Here is a 15,607-nt window from a genome sequence, read left to right on the forward strand (position 1 = left end):
TAAAGAAGAGTATGGTCCCGATACGACCCCCGTTGATAGACAGTCACAGCCATATTTTGACGACGATGCAGGACCAAGTGTTACAATTATTGAGAAAGTGTCTCCATCAAAGTTTCTTGCCGGGAGACGTGCAAGAAAGGTAGCAGCTGCTAAGCAAAACATAGATATTGGGAGGAGGGATAGGAAGGCGGCAGCAGCTATTACAACTCCTTATAGTGTCGGAGGCTTGCGGAAAAAACTACAGCGTACTTTACCTGTTGCATCTTCTACTTTGAAGTTCGACCCATACAAACCAGTACCTACGCGACTTGTAAAAATTTTTGACAAATTTATGAAGTCTGGTTGGGCAGCAAAGGTTGATATGGACATTTTGACTGCGGGTAAAGACTTTTTCCAGTTGCTTATAAACAGTGAGAAGTGGCTGAATCACGATGTAAGTATTTTTCGATCAAGATTTTTATTTTATAATTTGATAAATTCCATAGATAGTTGTTCAACTGCATGGATGTAATTTAAAATTAACTCGTCTTTCAATGCAGCATATGGAAGTCCTGCCTTACCTATTTCGTGTACGTGCCAATCAATTTCCTGATATTTTTTATCCTAGTTTTGAGGTGCTAGATGGAGGATTTTGGGTAAGTAACAGCCAGGTGTCTTATATGTGGCTATTGTGATTTTAGATAACTAATAAATTATTTTGTTGTAGGTATACATTGAGCAATGTCATGGAAAGTTCATCGACAATCCATCTAAGTTCCAATTCTCATACGCAATGCAAGAATATGTGCTGGGGATTCGAATGAAGGAGTCCAAACCATGGAAATACGTAAATCATGTAATATATACATGTCCAAATTGTGTAATGTTAACTATTCATTTATTCATGTGCCTTCCTTTATTTATTGTGCTAACTGAAATTCTGTAATGTATTGACAGTTGTTGATTCCACTAAACAAGCACAACATACATTGGGTGGTAGGGCACGTGGACTTAAAAGAGCGTCGCATGACTGTATATGATTCAGATAAGGCTGGTAACCGATACAAGGGACAAATTTATTTCCAGAAATTATGCATAATGTTACCATATTTACTGCGGTCTGCATCCTTTTATGAGCAGCGGCCGGATCTTGTAGACTCCATTGACGAGTTTACATGTGAATTGGCACAAAATACCCCTCAGCAAAGTAACGGGTAAAACCTCTTAATACTTACATGTTTGTTGAATAAATATTAACTATTGAATATGGTTCTAATAATACTAATATATGTTATAATAATTGTTTGTTTTTGTAGTGGTGACTGTGGCATATTTACACTCAAGACCATCGAATTCTTACATGCTAGATTACCATTGACATTCACACAAGATAACATGGAGTTCTTTAGGAAGAAGTATGCATATGAGGTTTACAACAAAGAACTTAGCATATGAGCTGCGTGGTGATACTTTTTTCTTTCCTTTTGTCATGTTTATAGATGCATATTATTTATTATATTTGACTTTTAATTGTAAATATAATGGTGGCTTATAATGTTCATTTAACAAAGATAACAATGTGGTATTGATGTAAGGATAAGTAATTGACCTTATAGGAAATGTGCCATGTTTATTTATTAGAATTCCGTTATGCACAAACGCCTTAAGAGCTCAATTGCAAATTTTAAAAAATTTTCCGCTTGTCGGAAATATTTCCTATAGGCCGAAAAATTTTCCTACTGGAGGAAAAATGGAGGAAAAATGTTCCTCCAGTCGGAAATCCCATATGAAGAAAAATTGAAGCCTCTTGATAAATTTCCGCCAGGTGGAAAAATTTTCCTCCAAGCGGAAATAGTTTTCCTCATGTTGGAAAACATTTCCTTCAAGCGGAAATCGTTGAATAATTTTTATTCCTATTAGAAACTAATTTCCTCCACTTGGAAAATCAATTTCTAATAGATTATATAAGTTAATAGTAGGGTAAAAAAAATTGGGAGTGGAGACAAATATTATATAAGATGAAGATGGAATTAACAAAAAATGTAGTGACATTTAAAATCAATAACCATTTTAAATAAAAATAAAATTGATATATGTTTGTTTTTATTTTCAAAATCATTTGGACATTTCATAAAATGATATGTAAACTAAAGATTGAAAATCAATTCCAGAAAGCATCTTTTCATTTAGGATTAAATTCAAAAAAAAAAAAGATATGAAATAATTATCAAAACATATTAAACCATAACACTAAATTAAAACTTTCTAATTCGAAGCATAAGACAATGGATTCGTACATCTCTGCCTATAATGTCCAACACCACCGCATCGGCTACATCTACGTCCAATAACATCTTCACGTTCGGATGGTATGCGTTGCATCCTCGGTCTACCGGCTCGCCTACGTGTCCATCTTGGTGGAAGAACAATGCGACTTGCCATGTCATCCGGGACATGCCACTGTTTTTCATCTAACAAAGGATAAATGGACTCAGCATAAGCTGCACGATATGCATCCGCGGTGTAGTAATGAGAACACATGCCATAAGGAGCAATTTTTCGGTCTCTGCAAGCGGCAATACAATGATCACAAGGATATTGATCAAGATCGAAGACTTTGCATGAGCATGTTTTTGATTGGAGATTAACTGTACCCCTCAAACTCCCACCTTCCACAAGAAATTCATGCATATTAATGGCTTTCACACGTAGTCCGATGGACTCCAAATTTCGTAGTTTGAGTTGCTCTTCCATATGGTTAGTCACAGGCTTTGTCAATTTTGCACCTGCAGTACGTCGCTCATAAAACCACATTTGCAGTAAATCCCGTATGTGCTCTATTAATGCTACTATTGGCATCTCTCTAGCATCTAGCAGAATGCCATTCAAGCTTTCTGCAATATTGGTGGTCATGATAGTGTACCTTCTACATGGACAAAGAGAACGTGCCCACCTTGTAGGGTCACATGATCGAATGTACTGGGCAGCCCTACTGTTTTTTGCCTCAATTTGCCCCATATGAAACTCAAAATCTTCAACCAAATATGCACTAGCTGCGAGCATGAAACATTGTATTATTGATTCATCTTTCGCATATCCATTTTGCTTTAATATTTCTGCTTATATGGTACGTGCACAACGCATGGTATGCATTGGGAAAAACTTTGCGTAATGCCCTTTCAATAGTGGGGTGTTTATCACTCACAAACACCAAATCTGGAAAATCTCCGATGGCATCCTTCAGGTTTTGGAAAAACCATGTATATGCTTGCTCGTTCTCTCCATCTCCAATGCCGAAAGCTAAAGGATATATTTGCTTATTGCCATCCATGCCCGATGCAATATACATGTACCCTTTGTATTTTCCTTTCAATGTAGTTGCATCAACAGCCAATACGGGTCTTATGTGGGATTTAAATCCCCTAATGCTTGCTCCAATCGCCATAAATAAATATACAAAATTGTTATTATCGTCTGTTTTGATACGTGTAACAGTCCTAGGGTTCTTCGACACTAACCCAAAACAGTAGGCAGGTAACTTAGCAAAATTCTCCTCTGGAGATCCCCTAACACTGTTAAGTGCATACTCTTTACCTCTCCATGCTTTGTTGTAGCTTATATTCACCCCATATTTCTGCAAAAAATCATGTTGAATTTCTTTGGGTTTGTAAACACGTGCAATACCTTCATATTTAGATTTGATACATTGCCCGATAACCCGGCTACTGGCTTGCTTGTGTTCTCGATGCACGATATCTAACGAGCAACTGTGTACATTATCAAAAATTCTCACAACAAATATTTCTCCATTTTTAAATGTGGTTGCACGTAGTCGCCATTTACAAGTATTTTCCAAGCATACAACCTCATACCGTTGTATAGTTGACCGTGTCACCTTGAACTCCTTATTTTCTCGCATGCAATAGATACTCAGTTTATTCTGTAGGTCACGTTTGTTGCGAAATAATTGTCCAACTACTATGCTCTCACAGCCAGTGAACTTTGACGAAAATATGGCTATAGAACCACTTCTGTTGCTCGATGATATGTGGTCACTTGTAGCACGATGAACCCTAACATCATCAACTCCTTCATTGTTCATTTCAGGATGCATATCATTATCATTGTTCGGCAACTCATGATCAAAATCTACATCATTATGACCAACATCATCCCCTGCTGCATTGTAATTCTCATCATGATCAATATGATGCAACTGCTCATACTCCTCGTCATTAGGAAACCGTTCAGCATAGTCACCTCCAACATCAACTCCTTCGTGAATGTTAAATGATGTCCAGGCCCCCCCACGAACATCAACTTGATCTCTAAACTGAGTTTCTTGAACCATAATTTCCTGAGATGTAGCCTGAATTGGTTCAGTACCGGAAGCTTGTGGTAGACGACCGCCAATTGGAGGACAAGAAAAAGAATGAAGATTACTCCCACTATTTGAAGCAAATGCTGTTTGATGAACATTTCTACATACATGTTCAACTTTTGAAATCACCTCAACATACAATGGAGGCCGCATCATTGTCATCCCTCCATTTCTCACTTCTTGAAGAAAGCATTTCACATCCCTATCACATCGTATTTCTGTAGGATCCAACTTTTCTGCACATCGTCCATATATCCATTTTAGCTTTAGCAAATATTCATTTCGATCTATCTCAATAGAATTGAAAATCTCATCCTCTAACTCTGATTTTGTGCATCTCTTGCCGACGGAAACCATTACATTTTTACCATTTCGATATTCCCAATCACCACTATCATTTTGTACCAATGTTCCATTGTATAAAACCGCAATTACAATGTCATCATCTTCCATTTTATTACAAAATTAAATGAATAACGTTAACCTAAATCAATAAATATATAAAATTTTGAATAATATTAAACAAACATATTAACTGTATTAAAAAAGTTGATTCTGTTTTTTTTTTTGGGGCCAAATATAGCTTTTTCCTACTGGCGGAAAACTGGCGGAAAAATGGCGGAAAACTGGCGGAAAAACTGGCGGAAATTTGGCGGAAATTTGCGAAAACTGACAAACTGCAGGAAATTGGCGGAAATTCATCTTTTTCGCCAAATTTCCTCTGTTTTTACTGTTTTTCGCGATTTTTCAGTTTTACACAAAATTTCTCCCATTTTCAAACCATATGCCACCTAAGTATCTTTAAAATCACATATAACATCTCATAAATCAATTTCTTGCATACCCATATCAAATAAAAAGCTTAAAAAACCCTAAACTAATAAAACTTACAAGAAAAAAGAGAAAGAGAAAAAACAAAAAAAACACATATTTCCTTACTTTCATCTAATAAGAAAAAAGATAAAATTTTTACCTGATTTTAGTTTGAGATATGAGAAAATACAAAAAAATGAGAGTGAGAGGCGATGAGATGCAAAGAGTTTAGAGAAACCCCACGAACAGTTTTGTAGAAACCCCACCCCCATGAACGAACGGCTGTGTAGAAGAAAGGAAAGGGTGTAAAAAAAACCTTTTGCGTAATTTTCAATTTTATCAAGGGTATTTTTGTCCTAAGGTGGCTAGTTTTTAAAAAAAAAAAATTGCTATTTTTCTAAAATGCAATTGTAAAGTGGCTATTTATCGAAAAAACCCTACGAAAAAGGTTCACATAGTATGAAGGGCCGGTTGTCCACAACTAAGCCCAAAGAATGATGGCCCACTTTATCTTTCTCTCCCCCGACTCTCAGGTCAATTATGTTGGAGACAGAGGACTAAAGAGTAAACCAAAAATTACTTTTATTAATTAATAAAAAATTAATACACTCTCACTCACACAAGCGAGCACAATCGAAATTATTGATACAAACACAAACATGACAGAATATTCTGATATACGGATGAACAACTGTAAGATATATGGTTTTAAGAAATGAATAAAACTTTTAATAGAGGATTATTATTCAGCTGAAAATGTGAACTATGTGATTGGAGAAAGAAATTACTAGTGCATCAGATTCTGGTTTAAAGAGAAGTAGTTAAAAGATTCTTAAAGCAATCATTTCTCTTGCTACTGCATCTTCTTTATAAATTGGGCAAGCAATTCTAATTCTGCTGTGTCAGTTAAGGTTTAAAAACACTACTGATGCATAAAGTAAAGTATATTGAAAACTTGGACTTGTATATATGTGGTGTGTATAAATAGTTAACATATGATTCTCATCAAAGACAGACACTAGAAAGTTTTGATAGATAAATCTCTGCAACCTGCATAAAAATGGAGACTCGTTAGCATTAGTTTTTCGAAGAGGAGCCATATTTAAAAAGAACAATAACCAGAGAAAAGGCGGAAAATAGCAACCAGCTGAGGAGCGAACGCTTCTTTGCTAGGCAACTACACCCTTCTTTCCCCAGTCCTCCATCTTTCCTCAATCTAGTCCATACCTCTGCAACTTCATCTTTCTCCAATCCAGGTACCTCCGCAACTTCATCTTTCCCCAATCCAGGTACCTCTGCACCTTCATCTTTCTCCAATCCAGTCTGTACCTCTGCAACTTCATCTTTCCCCATTCCAGTCAGTACCTTTGCACCTTCATCTTTCTCCAATCCAGTCGGTACCTCTGCCACTTCATCTTTCCCCAATCTAGTCAGTACCTCTGCAACTTCATCTTTCCCCATTCCAGTCGGTACCTCTGCAACTTCATTACTAGCTTCTTCTTTAGTCAGTGAAGATGAATTGCTCAATGCCTTAAGCAAGTATGAAAGTCATGCACCAACTGGAAGCAACATCCAACTTAGGAGGCCAGCAGCCAAGATACCAAAGGTCCCCAAGATACTTCGGGATATCAAATCCAACGAGGATTGCTACGATCCTAAGGTGGTGTCCATTGGACCTTATCATCATGGGAAATCTCAACTCCAGGAGATTGAGAATCTCAAGATTGGACTGGCAAAGCAGTTTGTGGTAGGCGGTAGTATAGAAGGGGCGTTTGGTATACTGGATTGGTCCGGATCGGATAGGATCGGACAAGATAATTAGTGTAGTATTATGTTTGATATAGTTCCGGACTGAATAATAGACTAATTGTACCATGTTTGGTGCCGAATCGGACTAGATAGAACTATTTTGTAATTATATTTTTAATTTTAAAAAAATAAAAATTTTAAAAGTTAAATTTATATGAAAAAAAATTATTACATCTAATTAAGGTTGTACATTTATATATTTATATATACATGCAAAATATGCAAAATTTGTTGTATACACCCACAAATAATATTAATATATAACTTTAGAAATAGCTTAAAATTAACTTAAAACATAGTATGCCATAAATAACAATTAATTAAAAATAAATATATTTTAATGGTATGCATAAGACAATTGAATATTTTTTCAACCCATAAATTACATGAATATATTGTTTCCAAAACCCATTAAAATAAAATTTTAGTATGGTAAATCATAAATAACAATTATTCACAAATAAAGAAATAATTAACACTATATGTAATTAAGAACTTGTTGATAATATAAGAATATCCATATCCAATTTATACATATATGTATATAGATTTCACATGTAGCAATTCAAATAACAAGTACTACATAAATATAAATATATTGGATTTTACAAGGATAATCTACTTATAAAACAAATAAGTAAATACACTTATTGATAGCAATCTAAATAAAAAACCTACTATGAAACCATTACGCCATTCATTGTTCAATTGAGCATGTGTATGTGCAGTGGTATTTTGTATTAGATTTGCGTCATTACGATTCCGCATCAGTTGTTCTACATACTCAACATATGCAATTTTAGCTTCTTGAATTGTATTATATGCTTGATATAAATTATCTCTAAATCCTTGCACTTGTTGATGACATTCAGGCCAAGAATTATATATCCCTAGTTCTCTACCTTTAAATACAACATAAACTCTTCTCTTTGCCATTTAATATTCATGTATATAAGAATACATTATAATATAATATAGTAATACAATTAAAAAAACAATAAATCAACTCAATCACGCGCATATGAATATTCTAAAACATAACACATAATCATAAAATTATCCTTACATGCAAATTTAGAAACAAACATCCACTACCATACAACAAGTTCATAAGTTTCAAACCTAATTGTTCATAATTATCATCTTCCCATACATAAACAGAAATATGTAGTCCACTACTTTACTAAATTAGTTATCCAAAAAGTCATGAGCAAATGCAATCTTCCCCGCATCCGTTTTAATAATCTTAAAAACCTCTATATTCGATGGATCCAATCTCATTGCCTTAGAGATTTTGAGGTTGTCACTAGCCTCAAATCCTAACCTGTCAAGCTCCATAGCTAAATATTGTGGATAATAAGCCTCGGATTTTTCCAACTTTGCAGCCAATTTATCAAATAATTTCTCTGCTGCATTGCCTAACCTGGCTACAATGTCATCGTCCTTCAATCTAGATTTTCGTTTACCTCTTGCTTGGACTTGTGTAGATGGTTCACTACATCCTCGATTCACAGACATTGGAGAATCGACATCATCAATTGGTTCATTTGCAGAGTCCAGATTTATTTCATTTATCATATCAATTGGAATTTGTGCTCCATGTCCGGTTGCCCGATCCTTCCCAAAAATATTAGCAAGCTTCTCATAAATAGGAAAAGGTTTACCTCTCCAACCTTTTGCACTTCGAGCACTCTAAAATACAAAAAGCCAATGTTTAGCTAAGAAAAAATAAATGCTAGATAACAAACTAAAATTGAAATTAACATATATTTTCAAATAATATTCAAAACTTGCACATATGCTTGCCAAACTTCTTCACTGTCAACCTCCACACATTTAAGAGAGTCATTCCATCCAAATCCACTTTTGTTCAGCATGTCATATATTATACCATATTGCTTCTTCCACTTTCTCATCTTCGACTCACTATGTGGATTGGCTCGCAGTCTCGAATTAGGACACATATCAGATAGTTGCCTCTCAATCATAGTAAGAGTGCCAGGCTTAAATGACCCTGTATCACAACGTTGCCCACTAGCTACAGCTTCATCTAAGATAATCAGCAAAGCATCTTCCTCACTTTGAGTCCATGTACTCCTAAAGTCACCACCCCTATTATTGTTACTGCTACCTCCAGCTTCCATTGCTATTTATGTAAAAATTCCATGATTCCAATAATACCATAACAAATATGAATTTAATAACAAGTAACAAAAATCTCATATGTTATATTTAATATAATTTAGTCTTCATACAAAAGATGTAACAAACACCATAAAATTAAATAGTTACAAAATTATATAAATTATAACAATCAACTATTAACCACGACGACTTATCCACTCATCAAACATATGCGTAGCTAACTCATTTCTCCAATTAGTCCATTGATTCGAAGAACCAATTGATCCTATAATATCTTCCTCCCCACTTATGTCAGCATCGTTCCTCATATCAAACTCAGCTTCTCCAGGATCAAGTGCCATTTCTCTCCTAATAAGATTATGTATCAAACAACATGCAGTAATTATCTTAATTTGGGTTGAAATTGGATAGAATGATGGACTTCTTAAAATTGCCCATCGTATTTTTAGAACCCCAAAACATCTTTCTATGATATTTCTAGCAGATGCATGCTTCATATTGAAATACTCTTCATGATTTTTAGGTGCACAACCATCTCTCTATTCGGAAAGTTGATATCTTATTCCCCTATATGGTGCAAGAAACCCTTCACCATTAGTGTAACCAGCATCTACTAAATAATAATAACCTAACACAAAAAAATGGCTCCTATTAGATAACGTAATGTTAGTCCACTACAATATAAACTGTTAGGATTGATCTTACCGGTGGGTACTTTTAATCCATTTGGCCTACTTAATGCATCTTGAAGTACTCTTAAGTCTGAAGCAGAACCTTCCCAACCAGGTAATACAAATATAAATTCCATATTTGGGTTACATACACCTAGGACATTTGTGGGTATCTCACCCTTCCTGGTTCGATATCTCGGCTTATCGATTTCGGGTACATTAACCTTAATATAAGTTCCATCTAATGCTCCCAAACAATTCTACATCACAAACAAAGTTAGTTACATAAGATATTGCCACATATATCTACAAATTAAATAGAGTAACCAAACTAATCAATCAACATACCTTAAACATTTTCCATCTATCATCCGAACAATTATCTGACACAGGTTCAGGATGCCTCAACAATGTCCCATGTAAACGTAACATTCCATTCAACGCTAAATTGAAATATCTACTAACTGTTTCCCATTATCTATTGAATCTAGTGATAATTGTACGGTTCTTTGTATAATGAGCAATTATATGCAAAAATATGCACACTTGCTCTTCCAATGTAACAGTACCATCTCTTTTAACATATCCATCCTGGCGTAATAACTGACATAAAATACCAAATGTTCTCCTATTCATCCTAAGTTGACTAATACAGTTAACATCATTGTCCAACAAACTAGTTACAAAAGATGAACGCAACTCTGCAGTCCTATTTATTCAATTCCTAACACCTCTATCATTTCTCACTCTCATTGCTACATACATGTACATAAACCCAAAAACTATAAAGCATGTACAAAAATATTCTAATGCCTTATCATTTGGAAGCATCAACAATGCAACTAATTTTCTTCGATCCATATTCACTACAAAAAAAAAAAAAAACCAAAACAAAACAAAAACAAACGTAACATTTTAATGTACAAAAAAATTATAATTTACAAAAATATTTCTTGAATGAAAATTAGTAAGACTTCTAATAATTATAGTAAAAGTAATAATCCCGATTACAACTAAATATTCAAATAAATATATTACATTAATCAACATGACAGATGAACATTAATCAAAGAACTAGTAAAATTTTTTTTAATTTTTGGCTAAAAAAAAAAAATCCCCAATTCAATGCCAACTGTTATATAATTTATAAAACCATCCAATTACGTGTCAGGGGGAGAATGATAAAATTCTATATTGGGTTTACTTTGTTTGGGCTGTCTAGGACATGGTGGTCTAAGTGATGAGATGCCAAAAATCTAAGTATATTTGGTTTGACTTAATATTCACATGCTGAAATGTTTCTTCATTCATTTGTATTACTTATTTATTTATTTATTTATTTATTTTTCATTTCAGATGATGAATTTTGATTGCATTTGACAAAATATGTAAACCAAAAAACCAAGAAAATTTAAATCATCGATAACCCCTAGCAATAACATGTAAATTTGTTTTCCTTAATTGAAAATGCAAGTAAAGAGCAGTAGAGGTATGAAGTACACGTATCAACAAGAATTGAACTTGGATGCCTCTTTTTTATTTGTTTAGGTTTTACAAGCATTGTATAAATATCCATCAGAAACAGAGCTAACAGAGTAATTGTATTTCGAGAATGGTCTACACTTTTGTTTTTTTTTTTTTCTTTTTGTTTTTTTTTTTTTTTTTTTTTTTGGTCTGTGATATACATATAAGTAAAATAGAGACGATATCCCTAGAAAAAGGGACAAAGTAGATATTCTTAATACTCCACATTCAGCAACTAAATTGTTTCTCCCACAACATATTGTTTGCTCAGAATAGACCAAGGACCTGTGATACCAGAAAAAAGTGAAAATCACCCAGTTACTCTTCCAATATATTTGAATGTTAATTACATGACATAAATGTCAAAGACATGTTTATCATTTGTGCTCTCGGTGCAGGTCTCCTCCACTTTGAAAAACAAATTTTCATCCAAAAATCTAAATTACCCCAACCGTGCAAGCAATATAGAGAAATCACAAGTGAAATTGGTTTTTCAAAACTAAAATATCAGCTGCATGTATTAAATAACATCACTCGGCGCAGAGAGAAATAGAGAGATCACAAATGAAATTGATTTTTCAAAATTGGTGTCTTTTGGAGGTACCAAAAAACATCATAACATCACCGGTGCAACAACATACAACAACACAACCAAGAAAACCATACTTTCAGAACAAAGAATTCGAACAAAACCCAAAAATAAAAACAGAAAACATTAATTCTTACTACCAGGTATGCAAAAAAAGAAATTGACAGCCAGAAATTTCAATTGAAACCATTTAGCCAAAGAAAATGAAGATTCTCTTACCTTCTCACCGTTGTTCAGCCTTCTTCCTTAATATGAACAAAAACCAATTTTTCACTAACTGTAAAAGATCCCAACAAAAAAAAAAAAAAAAAAAAATCAGTCAAGATATAGATGACCCACATAAAAATTCTTCTACAATGCATAAGTTATAGAAGAACAAAGGAGAAGAAGAACGAAAGAAGAAGAAGAATGAAGAAGCAGAACTTTTTTTCTACAAATATGTAATACCAGATGGAAGAAGAAATAAAATTGCAGAAAAAAAACAATGCCAGATTGAGGAGAAGAAGAACGACGAAGATGAAGAACGAAGAAGGAGAAATTTTTTCTACAAATATGTACTACCAGATTGAAGAAGAATAAGAAATAAAATGGCAAAAAAAAAAAAAAACAATGGCAGATCGAGGGAGAAGAAGAACGAAGAAGAAGAAATTTTTTTCTACAGATTTGTACTACTAGATTGAAGAAGAAGAAGAAATAAAATGGTAAAAAAAAAAAAAAAAAAAAAAAAACAGTGCTAGACCAAAGGAGAAGAAGAACGAAAAAGAAGAAGAAGAAGAAGAAATATTTTTCTACAGATTTGTACTGCCAGATTGAAGAAGAAGAAAAAATAAAATGGCCAAAAAAAAAAAACAATGCTAGATCAAAGGAGAAGAAATTTTTTTCAACAATTTTGTACTACCAAATTGAAGAAGAAGAAGAAATAAAATGGCAAAAAAACAAAAAACAATGCCAGATCGAAGGAGAAGAAGAACGAAGAAGAAGAAATTTTTTTCTACAGATTTGTACTACTAGATCGAAAATAAAATTGTAGAAAAAAACAAATTGCCAAATCGAAGAACGAGACGAAAGAAGAAGAGGAATATGGCAGGAAGGAAATAAATGAAAAACGAAGAAGAAGAAGAAGAAGAAGAAAAAGTCTTTTCTATGGCAAATCAAAGAAGAGGAATATGGGCAAATCTAAGCCCTAAAAAAGAAATAAACTGAAAAATGAAGAAGAAGAAGTAGTCAAACAATGAGAAGAGGAAGAAGAAGAAGGCAAACTCACAGATTCAAGAAGAAGAACACTACCCACGAGCTTGATCTAGGTAGAGGCACACGAGAGATACTAGCAAGAGCCTTCGATGAGCTTCGGATAGAAACTTGACTCAGGGGGAGGGACAGGTCAGCTTAATCCTCCTCTAGGGGGATTATTCTACTGTAGCGATTAAGTTATCCGCTTCTTCATTTGCTCCTACCAAAAATCGGATTGGGACACAATCCTGTCCAATCTAGTGAAGCAAACACGCCCAAAGAGATTCGTGCTCTGTACTATAAAGTCAAGGACGTGGCTATGGAAGCAAGGGGATACTACGACCGTCATGAAATGGAAGCCTATGGACAAGATATGAATAAATTCGCAAGAATGATGTTCCTTGATGGTTGTTTCAGTACATTTATTTCATAATTGACACTGCAAGGCGCACTAAAATAGGGATGAAAAGCCACCTGGTAGAATTTGTCCAGCAAGACTTATTCCTGTTGGAGAACCAGCTGCCTTACATTGTCTTGGAGGCGTTGATGAGCATGCGGTTTAATGGTGGTGATGAATGAAAGAAGATGATCAATGAGTTCATCAAACAAATTAAGTCTCATTCTCCTAAACCATCATCATGTTTGAACCCTTTCCGATTTAGAAGCAGCAGCAAACCAAAAGGTGAAGCACCTGCCAAATCGGGAGGAGACATCAAAGCAGCCGACCACACAGAAGGAGAAAGCGATGAACCTCATCAAGTTGTTCATCTTCTTGATCTGTTGAGAAAAAAATTGGTCAAGCCGTCTAGTTTAAATGCAGGCAGGAAAAGAGAGTTTCAAGATTGGCATTCATTCTGTTCAGCCAACGAACTGAAGAATTCGGGAATCGGATTCCAGGTCAACCGAGAGGGTGACTTCAGTGATGTTAGTTTTGCACCTCGCCGCTTGTGCTTCGGGTTGTCGGTAGATCTGACACTTCCTCCATTAACGGTTAACAACTCCACACAATCCATGCTGCTCAACTTGGTGGCTTTTGAGATGAGCCCTGATGGCCCTGATGATTTCTATGTCACATCTTATATATGTTTTATGGACTCGCTGCTGGATCATGCTGTAGATGTGAAGGAACTGAGATCTCGTGACATAATTTTGAATTGTCTCAACAGCGACCAAGTAGTCGATCTGTTTAACGACATTGCCACCAACCTAGTTCTGAACCTTCATGCTTATCATGATGTTAAAGACAAGATTGAAGAGCATTACAAGAATTGGGTCAAGATTTGGACGGCTGAATGGCTTCACACCCATTTTAGCAGCCCATGGACTTTTCTTGCTTTCCTTGGTGCAATTTTAGCCATCAATCTCACTATCTGTCAGACCTATTTTGCAGCATACCCTCTCAAATAATATCATAGATGGTAAAATTTTATATATTTTTATATGTATTTTCGTGTGAACTTAAGCATATCTAATTAAATCTACACAGCTATTTCAAAGTACACATGTATCTTTAATTAGATATGCTTAAGTCATATGAAAATTTCAACAAAACATCTTGATGAGAGAATGATTATTTCTATCTATATATATACATATATATGTGGATTCGGATTTTCATATATAAATATGTTTTGTGTGTTTGTAATTTTTTTTTTTAATGATATTATATATATGCACGTAAAGATACATATACATATATATGTATGCTACTGAGCTAGCTAGCTTGGAGCCTTGTATACACTAATATTGTAATAGAAGGAGCTTTGTTGGTTAGCTAATTAAGATGTAAATGTTGGAAAATGCTATGAAATAATTATTATATGTATAATCTCCATCTATCTGATCTTCATTTTCAGTTATTTCCATTATTTATAAATATAAATGGGTAGATAATGAATACAACTACTTTTTGAAACTTTTAAGTAAGTCCTTAAAGCAATTAAAGCTAAAACATGGTTTTCTTCTTCCAACAAGTGCTTCCATGGTGGTTCCTTTGTCTTTGGATGCAAACTGATTGAATAAATAAATATAGATACGTACACATACACTTTTATCTAATGCAATACAAATAAGAGGAAATAATTAATTAAATAATGTGGATGATAAAAGAAGCCAGCCAACAGGGAATTTTCCTAATTATCTCTTTCAGAGCAATGAGAACTTCCCAAGTGATAGTCAATTTTCTTTCTAACATAGGAATTTGAATCAAATTAAAGAATATTGTTAATCATAATTTGGATTCCCATGTATGTTGGAGACAGAGGACTAAAGAGTAAACTGATAAGTGAGATTTTTACTCACTTATTTAGCCCTTAATGCTTGATTAATTGTTTAAAAACTCAAACTTTATTTTATTTCTAATGATTTTTGTTGAAAATCTTAAAGGAAAGCTTTAGATTGGAGATAATGGCATATTATTGAAGAAAATGACAAATTTGGAGCAATTTTGGGAAAAGATGGAAATGC

At 34.2% G+C, this 15,607-nt stretch overlaps 2 protein-coding genes across 7 annotated transcripts in view; one reads left to right on the plus strand and one right to left on the minus strand.

Moving 5' to 3' along the window:
• Positions 1 to 15,607, minus strand: part of LOC107431662 (uncharacterized) — a 150,269-nt gene that overhangs the window by 31,256 nt on the left and 103,406 nt on the right. The gene's annotated exons all lie outside the window — the stretch shown is intronic.
• Positions 945 to 1,599, plus strand: LOC112493572 (uncharacterized). The gene is made up of 2 exons (XM_048475281.2): positions 945 to 1,193; positions 1,296 to 1,599. The coding sequence occupies exons 1-2, from the start codon at positions 1,006 to 1,008 to the stop codon at positions 1,432 to 1,434; spliced, it is 327 nt and encodes a 108-aa protein (XP_048331238.2). The 5' UTR covers positions 945 to 1,005; the 3' UTR covers positions 1,435 to 1,599.

Source organism: Ziziphus jujuba, chromosome 11 (genome assembly GCF_031755915.1).
Source record: "Ziziphus jujuba cultivar Dongzao chromosome 11, ASM3175591v1".
NCBI classification, from domain to species: domain Eukaryota; kingdom Viridiplantae; phylum Streptophyta; class Magnoliopsida; order Rosales; family Rhamnaceae; genus Ziziphus; species Ziziphus jujuba.